Below are 9,669 nucleotides of genomic sequence, written 5' to 3'. Positions count from 1 at the left end.
GTGCATCTGTGGTTCTCCCACAAGCTGTGCGCCTGGGAAAGAAGCCTCAGAAGGTCGGTATGCAGAGGGAATCGTGTTGGAAGTGCTGGTCCACCTGGTGACTCGGACACCGAGGCCACTGTGGAGGCACCCCTGAGACTGGGGTCTGGTGCATGCTCACAGCTGTGGGAATCCCACGACTGTTTCTTGGGGGTGTCGTGAATCCACTATCCTACCTACACGAGGCAGCAACAGAGGAACACAGGTTGACTAGGAATAGCAGATCTCTGCTGAAGATAGGGTGAGGCCAGCTTCATTTCAGCAGGACATACATCCCTGGGGACCGCCTGGCGTTTGCTCCATTCATGGCTTTGAACGTTTTTTTGTTTTGTTTTGTTTTTCTGTTTTTAATTTTTTTTCCTTAGCAGTGGCATTGGAGTTATTTAATCTTGTGATTATCTTCACAGATTTCCTTTGGGAGCCCAGGAGGGGTAGGGAGTTAACAAGGGGACGTGAGGCATAGCCGAGGGGTCAAAGGTACAAAGCACAGGCGAAAAATTTTGATTATTGTCAGATGCATATAAATGGAACGGGCTTCTGGAAGGAGGTGCCTTGCCCCACGTTCTGCTGGGCTCTAATTGGAGACCTAACTACCCTAATTGCGCAGAGAGGTCTAGCCGTGGTAGTTAAGAGGGAAGCTGGATATCAGAGGGCAGAGGGTAAAGCTTTTAAATGGGGCTGCTTTCCCAAATGCCTGGGCAAGAAATTGGAGCAGAAATATACTGGAGAGCTAAAAAGTCTTAAAGTGCCTCTTAAATCTTTACTACAATTACCATAATATAGAATAATAGAGCCGCTACTATTTTTAAAAGCTTTTGAAGGTTGGAAGTAGCAGCCATAAATTGTGGGTTGCAGAAAATCTGTAACTGTAGTTTTTTTCAGGGGCTTTTTATTTTAATGAAAGAGACAAGGTTTTAATAAGACCAGAGAGAACTAGTAGGGGACACTGTGAAGTGAGGGAAATGCCTCCTTAGCCCTCAAAGTGCAGATTGGTGAGTGTATGCTTCTGAAAGAATCAGATTGTCCTTCCCGGACACATTTGGATGCTTTCCATTTATTAAGTCAACATTTCAGAGGTAGTCAATCTGAGAGCAAGGAATAATCTGACACTGGTTGAAATGTCGATAGTTTGGAGAACATGAGAGAGATTTGGGTTCCCTCTGTGAAGCAAAGAACAAATTGCTAGCAACTATCAAAGTAGTTTGATAAAGATATTTATATTTATCAAATATATAATTATCAGTGGTCTGGAGCGATAGTACAGCGGGTAGGGTGTTTGCCTTGCACACGACCGACCCGGGTTCGATTCCTCCGCCCCTCTCAGAGAGCCCAGCAAGCTACCAAGAGTATCTCACCTGCACAGCAAAGCCTGGCAAGCTACCCATGGCATATTCCATATGCCAAAAACAGTAACAACAATCTTGAAATGGAGACATTACTGGTGCCCGCTTGAGCAAATTGATGAGCAATGGGATGACAGCGATACAGTGATACAGTGATAATTATCAGTATAGGTCTGCATCCCGTTGCTCATCGATTTGTTCGAGCGGGCACCAGTAACCTCTCTCATTGAGAGACTTATTGTTACTGTTTTTGGCATATCCAATACGCATGGGTAGCTTGCCAGGCTCTGCCATGCAGGCTCAATACTCTCGGTAATTTGCCAGGCTCTCTGAGAGGGGCGGAGAAATTGAACTCGGGTCTGCCATGTGAAAGGCGAACGAACGCCCAACCGCTGTGCTATAGCTCCAGCCCATCAGTATAGGTATATATTTATAATTATGTATTATAATATATTTTGCATTAATATATTATATAAATGTAAATTATCTATATATTTTTATAAATGTGTTTATGTTTATAAAACAGTTTCATAAATATATTTATCAGTAAGGTAGTCTGCTGATATATATAATATATACACATATATACGTGTGCATATACTATGCACATAATATATAATATACACATGTATATATGTGTATATAATGAGTACATTGATCACTGGTAAAATGGTGCTTCTATGTAGTGTCTAATTGTTAACTATTAGACATAACATTACTAAAGACATTGCGTAATATTACATAACTTCCATAATATTACATATTACTAAAGACATACCATTACTAAAGACAGGTGAATATACTCACAAAATTTGGTAGATGGAGTCCCCACGAGTTTGAACTACAAAACGCTAAACAGTTTGCATTGTTGTGGTAACGACTGAGCAAAGAATATTGAGTGTTCCGAGAAGGTTTATTTATTCCTTCATCTCTCCTCTCTTATTGCCCCTTTTCTTTAGTATGTAACCTCCATGGAGAAAAGAGCTTCTGTCTGTCTTGTTCATACTTGAGCCACAGCGACTGAAACAAGGTTTAATTACTCTATCAGTGGCAATGCTGGCGAGGAAGGTCTCACCTGAGTTACTTGTGGATGAAAACTAAGATGCATAGCGGGAGCTCTTGAATAACAAGGGTTTCCTCTGCTTGGTGCTACTGCCTGTGGCTGGTTGGGGGGTGGGGTGAGGGCGGGGGGCACACTTTTCCATGCTCAGGTTTGACTCTAGGCTCTCCACCCCCTGCATATTCCTCAGAGGGGCTGAAGGACTGTGTGTGTTGCCAGGGATCAAACCTAGGTAAGCACCTTACCTACTGTACTCTCAGGCCCTTGGATGCTGAGTTTTTCCCCTAAAAAATATAAAAATCGCATTGCAATTACCCTGCTACTTCTTCACTATCAAAGTTTTAATTACTCTAAACTATCGATACTTTCACTGCTTCATGTTTGATGTCTGGCATTAGTAACATCTATGGTATTTTGACAATATAAGGCAACATATACATTTGACATATAAGACAACATTGATGCAACTACTGAAAGGCAGATGATTCATTTGTTAACAAATGATATTCATAAATAGTACAGAGATGTGCATATATTTTTTTCTTATGATTTGCTTAACAGCATGTTATTTTCTCTAGCTACTTTGCTGTTAGGTACGTATCAGAATCTGAATGTAGTACATGTGACATACAAGATATGGGTTCATTGATGAGGTGTGTTATTGGGAAGATTTCAGATCAGTTGAAGGCTAGTACTAGTTTGTGAGGAGAGCCACAAGTTACACTTAAAATTTCAGCTATGTGAGTTGACCCTCATGTTCTTCAAGGGGCAACGTGTCAAGTAGTTAATAAGCCTAGCACTCATTTCTCTGTCCTGTGAGAGAGGATATTTTTCTCTTTTTATTTTGCTTTCGTCCCCTCCCTCCTTCCCACACCTGAAGCTTTATATCTTTTGTGAATCTACCGGCAATAGAAAGAAGTCTATGGAGTTTGCTTCTTTTCCCTGACCAAATCGGCACCTGAGTTGGGGAGACCAGGATAGCCTAGCCATCTGCTAGGAACTGGGGAGGGGTGGGAAAATATATAGAAAGACTTAAACAAACATATGTCAAAACCATCTTCACACACACAAATACACATGCTTGTTCAGTGCCTTTGGAAGTGTCGTAGAAGTAGGATTACATGGTCAGAGGGTATACACTTCTTACTGCTCTTGTAGCATCTCGCTCAGCTGCTAGCATATGGAGAATATTTGAGTTGAATGCTGTCCAGGTTTTCCAGCCAAGAAATGAAGCAGCTCTCTAGAACGGTGACGGTTCGAGTTAGTTCTCTCAAGTCTGTGTTAAATGCACAGCGATGCTCTGTCAGCAGCTGAGCACCCCACAGGCCGCCCTCTTCTCTAACCCCATGCTGGCTGGCGTGGTAAGGTGCAGTAGCCTCTTGTCTTCACTGACCCTCCAGTCCAGCCATCTGATGAGTTGCTTTTAGGATGTGACATGAAACCCAGAAACGAGGCGCCTGTTGTGTGTGCTAAATGAATCCCCTTTAGCCTTCTTAATAATTTCCTGTTTTCTTCCAAAGCCCTAATGTGACGGGAGTCTACTAAATGCAGGAGCAGCAGCACCTGGTTATTTGTAGGAATACAGCTCACCAGAGGCAGGGGAAAACAGCCAAAGAGCAATGCAAGTGTGTTCTTGACACTGCCGTTGTATTTAGAATAACTATAGAGGACACCTACTCATCTTCCATCAAGTAGATCCTTTTGCATCTCTTCCACAATTAATATTTTATTATCCCATTCTTAAGGTTATATTGGTTATTGTGAATGGTTATTATAAACATTCAATATCTGTCAGGGTCATAATGTAAAACTAGAATCCTGACTGATTTTACATTACTTTTCGGCATACTCCCATAACCTGTTTATTCATTTATTATTTTTTGTTTGGTTTTGTTTTGCTTTTGGGGTCACGCCCGGTGTTGCACAGGGGTTACTGCTGGCTCATGCACTCAGGAATTACTCCTTGTGGTGCTTGGGGGACCATATGGGATGCTGAGAATCAAACCCGGGTTGGCCGTATGCAAGGCAAATGCCCTACCTGCTGTGCTATCGCTCCAGCACCTCATTTATTTTTTGAGTGAGATCAGCAGCAGTGCTCTGGGCTTCCTTTAGGCTGCACTTAAGGGTCACTCCTTGGCAAGACTCAGGGGTCTCAGATACAGTGCCAGTGATTGAGCACGGGTCGACCACATGTAAGGCATGTAACCCACCGTGATTGGAATAACACAGAGTTATTGTTTCATGGACTTGGATATCATTTGACAGCTCTGGATGCAGAATTGATCACTTTGGGATCAGACTGTTGGCCGAGTTACACTTATTCTGGAGGCTTTAAGGGGGGGAAAAATGGACCACGGTGAGGGCGCTGCGGGCCCGAGGGCCTGGGCCTTAGGCGTCTCAGCCCTCCGCGGCCGCCGCCCCCGCTGCTGCTGCCGCTGAGCGCGGCTCTGCTGGGCTCCCAGGCCCGCGCCGACCCCGCTCCGGGCAGCGCTGTCCCCGCGCAGAGCCGCCGGTGCGTGGACTGTCACGTGTTCGAGTTCATGCAGCGCGCCTTGCAGGACCTGCGGAAGACGGCGTCCAGCCTGGACGCGCGGACCGAGCCTCTCCTGCTGCAGGCCGAGCGCCGCGCCCTGTGTGCCTGCTGGCCCGCCGGCCGCTGAGGATGCACTGACCCCGCCCCCCCCCCCCCCCCCAATAAACACCCAAACCCGTAAAAAAAAAAAAGCGGGGGAGAGAATCTTTATTTTCCTGACTTCTCCAGTGCCAGAGACCACCTGCACTTCTACGCTCCAGACCTGGAAATTGGTGGACTGGGGCCGAGGGGAAGTCCACTGAGGGTCTGGAGTGCTCCCTGCCCCTGACGTTCTGTGGTTCTCTTTCCTGGCTTTCCCGTGAGGTCTGACCCAGCAGTAAAAGCACCGGAGGCAGTTTGATTGCTCGAGTGTCACACAGAGCTCGGATGCAAAGTTATTTGGAAGGGAGCCCGATGCTGAACATCACACCTTTAGTTGTTCACTTACCCAAATCCTGTCTGTGTGTGTTATTTCACAGTCATGTGCAAATTGCTCATGACTGTAGCCTGCTTCATCTGAGCCCGCTTGCAGCCGTTTGAAAACAAACTCCAGAGCCCAATATCACAACTGTTTTCTTCCCTTTTTGATCTTCCCTCATTAGGGGGACCGGGTAAGGGTTGTTTAATGTGCCGGAATCTCTCAGTACTCGGTGCTTCTTATTCATTAAAGCCTTCAGATGCTGTTTTCCTGGCGGCTCCATTTACCAGGGAGGTCGAAGAGAAAAACACTAAACAGGTGTTCTTGACTTGAAAAACAGCAATTGCGAGCAACTCACAAGGGGAGAAGTTGGAAAACGTTCAGATTCCGAAGTCGTCACTGGGAGATGAATTTGGGTTACACATTTGCCTCTCATAAGCAGACTTTCTTGATCATAAAATTTCTGCAGCGCACGAGGCACCTGATTTCTCTGGGGGCAGGCATGCTTCACAGAGCAGTTGTGCCGCAAAGAGAGAGTACATATTTTCCAAGCCTTCTTCCAAATGCACGCGCAAGAGCTGGAGGAATAGTATGCTCGGCGGCTAAGGTGGGATTCTAGCTTCCCCTGGCAGGGTAAAAAAATAAAAAAATAAAAGCCCGGGGTAAATATTTGACTTGATTGATGGGAAGGTGTCTGCATTTTGAATAATCTACACTCCAGCTTAAATGTTCCTATGATACCATAAGAAGGTTATTTGTGAAATAAACAATGAAGCCTTTTTACAGTTTGTCTAAGAAGAAGGCCTGGCAGTGTATTCCCAAAGAAGCAGCTATAGGAAGTAAGGGCAAGTGAAGAGTGATATTTCCTACCACAGGGGTTCTCAAAAATGTGGTCCTCAGGCCATTGGCATGGGCGTTATATTAAGAATGCAGACCCCGGGACCAGAGACATAGTACAGCAAGTGGGGGCACTTGCCTTGCAAGCGGTTGGCCTAGGTTCAATCCCGGCACCCCATAAGTCCCCCTGAACACTGTCAGGAGTACTTCCTGAGTGCAGAGCCAGGAATGACCCCTGAGCATCACTTGGTGTGGCCCAAACACCAGAGGGAGAGAGAGAGAGAGAGAGAGAGAGAGAGGAGAGAGGAAAGAGAGGAGAGGGAGAGGGAGTATATTTTTTTTTTTCTGGTGTTTCAGGAAATGTTGATGCTTGTTCACATGAGAAAACTATTGTTTTTTGGGAATTTGTTCATTCAAGAAATAGTCGTTGGAAAGCTGCGAGCTCCAGGACTCCTGCCAGGCACAGCTGTGACAGGGTGAACCACGGAGCCACCTGGAGCTCCCTTGCAGCGTTATCCGAGTGAGTCCTAGTGATGGGGAAAGGAAGGGAAATGAGAGATCTGTTAGTCTGAGGAAGCAGGATCCTCTTTCTGGACCCCCAGTGGGTGTTTGATGTCAGTTTGCCCAGGGCTACAGTAGAAGCAAAACCGTCTTCCACTTCCCACATCAGCTGGTTCCCCTTCCCTGCAGGCTCTCCCAGCCTGGGCTTCAAGACCTTTGTATGATCAGTGGGTTCCAGAGGGCCTGGTGCTCTCTCTGTGGGGGACCGTGAGTAAACTCAGACGCAACCTGGGCTCCACTTTCTCTTTGTTCAATTTATAGGTAGATTCCCAGATTTTTTGTTTTGTTTTGCTTTGGACTGGAGCGATAGCACAGCGGATAGGGTGTTTGCCTTGCACTCGGCCAACCCGGGTTCGATTCTTCCATCCCTCTCAGAGAGCGCAGCAAGCTACCAAGAGTATCATCCCGCCCGCACGGCAGAGCCTAGCAAGCTCCCCGTGGCGTATTCGATATGCCAAAAACAGTAACAACAAGTCTCACTATGGAGATGTTACTGGTGCCCACTTGAGCAAATCTGTGAACAATGGGATGACAGTGCTACAGTGCTTTTTGGACAATAGGTCAAGTAAGTTTGGGAACAAGGTGCTCAGGCTCCCTGACTCCCATCACTGGCCTGCATGTTTGTTTCTCTGGCTCTTCTATTAATTATGTTTGGGTCTTGGCAGGGCCACTTCAGGGTGGTCATCAGAAATGAATTGACTGGCATGTTTCCCAGCATCTGGACTCTCACACTGTAAGGGATATCATTGTGCCAATTGGTGTAAAGGACATACGTCTGAGTAGTGGCCAGCACACAGATGGCTGTGATTAGCATGTGTAAATAAACATACCACAAAAATTGGAGGAATAGCAGGTCTATGCATTTGGAATCCAGTAGTACTGAGGCAATAGTGATTCACAGCCTTTCATTGAGCGTATATTCAAATGCTGTTTTCCAAATGTTGAAACATTTCACAGTAAAACATACAAGTCAAAGGAGAAGTGCAGTAAATATCCATAGTATATTGTTAGATTTACCCTACGTAGTTCCTTTTTCTCTTGTTCTGTCTACACATGCGTGCGTGTGCGCGCGTGCGCGCACACACACACACACACATTCACAGGCACAGCGGGTAGGATTTTTGCCTACCGAGCTATTCCTCTTTCAGTAGCTAAATTCTCAGATACTGGTTTTGTTTCATATTTTGGCTTTTTAAGTATATCTTGTCAGATATATAATTTACTGATATATACTATATAGATATATAATTTACTTGTCATATATATATTTATATATATAAATATTCTCTCATTCAACTGGTTGCCTTTTCATTTTGTTGATCACTTTCTTCACTGTGCAGAGCTATTTTTTTTGGGGGGGTCACACCTGACGATGCACAGGGGTTACTCCTGGTTCATGCACTCAGGAATTACTTCTGGCGGTGCTCAGGGGACCTTATGGGATGCTGGGAATCGAACCCAGGTCGGTCATGTGCAAGGCAAACACCCTACCCACTATGCTAACACTTCAGCCCCACTGTGCAGAGCTTTTAATGTAGTTTTAAATGTAATATTATTTCGGGGCAGGTCTTCTAAGTGATTGCAGGGGGCCCTCCTGGCCATTCTTGGACCACCAGGCAGACAGTTGAATGCAGCGGCCTGTGAGCAGGGGACCATGGGTGCTGGGGACTAAACCAGGCTCAGCTGCATTGATGCAGGCCGGCACCTCAATCTCTGTAGTTTGTAGAAATTTGTATCTGTGTGTGTGTGTGTGTGTGTGTGTGTGTGTGTGTGTGTGTGTGTGTGTGTGTGTGATATAGTCCCACTTGTTTAACTTATTTTTCACTGCTGGAGTCAAATTCAACCATTTATCATCGGGTCCGATGTTAAGAACCCCACTACCAATAGTTTCCTCTGAAAGTTTTGTGACTTTAATTATTTAAGGAGGTCACTGAAACCTTCCTTTCTAATTGTGGGTTTAATTGAGATAGTAAGATAATCCAGCTAACTGCAATAGACTTCTGCTCTAGAAGATTGTGAACCCAATCTTCTCATTAATCAAAGGATTGTTTGGTTAAGGTTAGCCCTGGGCCAGAGTGAGGAACTGGGAGGGCAGTGTACACAGGCCCTTCTTTGGAAAATCCTGCTGAGGACCTGCTTGTGGGGCTGTAGGCAGTAGTCAATGCCAAGGGCACTTTGGTCTGTCCACATGTGTAGAGAGAATTGCTGCTACAAAGGGCCGAATGTCAGGGGCTTGTGACAGCACTTCCTTTTGCTGTCAGTGAGATAAGTAAGTATCTCAGCGTTTGAGACCCCATGGAATCCCCGTAGCCACCGTGAGAGCTGGCTGTATTGACATCTGGCCTCTTGACAATTAGAGCCTGCTCAGGAGTCACCGTCCAAGGTGATTGGGGTTTCTCTCCTGTTTGTTCCAAATACCAGGGGCAGTGCCTCGATCTCTGTAGTTTCTGTGGCCTTGTAGAGTTGTGTGTGTGTGTGTGTGTGTGTTTAACTTATTTTTCACTTCTGACGTCAAATTCACCCATTTATCATCAAGCCTTGATGTTAAGAACCCCGCTACCAATTGCAGTGGCTCCAAGCCCCCGTCAGATTCCTGAGACTCCGGTCCTGGGACCTGTGGCAATAGTCCTCAACCCGAGTTTTCCCAAGGTTCCTCCAAGCTTTAGGCATCTCTCTGGAGCCTCCAGAGGGGTGGCTGGGGGTGGGATGGGGTGGCGGGCTACTGGACTCTTACTACAGCGTGGGGCAGGCAGGCGGTCTGAGCATTCTTTTTCACACAAGGGAAACTGCTTTAGAAATCTGAGTGTGTTGCAGGTGACTCCTGAGAGGTGGGGGACAG

At 45.9% G+C, this 9,669-nt stretch overlaps 1 protein-coding gene across 1 annotated transcript; it reads left to right on the top strand.

Moving 5' to 3' along the window:
- The first annotated feature begins 3,737 nt into the window (after positions 1–3,737).
- LOC105943108 (neuropeptide-like protein C4orf48 homolog) lies at positions 3,738–5,111 on the top strand. Its single transcript, XM_055124754.1, has 2 exons — positions 3,738–3,808; positions 4,835–5,111. The coding sequence occupies exons 1-2, from the start codon at positions 3,738–3,740 to the stop codon at positions 5,100–5,102; spliced, it is 339 nt and encodes a 112-aa protein (XP_054980729.1). The 3' UTR covers positions 5,103–5,111.
- The last annotated feature ends 4,558 nt before the right edge of the window (positions 5,112–9,669 follow it).

Source organism: Sorex araneus, chromosome 2 (assembly GCF_027595985.1).
Source record: "Sorex araneus isolate mSorAra2 chromosome 2, mSorAra2.pri, whole genome shotgun sequence".
Taxonomy (NCBI): domain Eukaryota; kingdom Metazoa; phylum Chordata; class Mammalia; order Eulipotyphla; family Soricidae; genus Sorex; species Sorex araneus.
Note: the sequence above shows the minus strand (reverse complement) of the source record. Positions and strands in the feature narration are given on the sequence as shown.

Excerpts from the sequence above, each read along its gene's own strand:
- LOC105943108 (XM_055124754.1), top strand. The coding sequence starts at position 3,738 with ATGCTCTGTCAGCAGCTGAGCACCCCACAGGCCGCCCTCTTCTCTAAC. Across the intron at positions 3,809-4,834 it reads ATGCTGGCTGGCGTGGTAAG|GCGTCTCAGCCCTCCGCGGC; the intron begins GTGCAGTAGCCT and ends CCTGGGCCTTAG.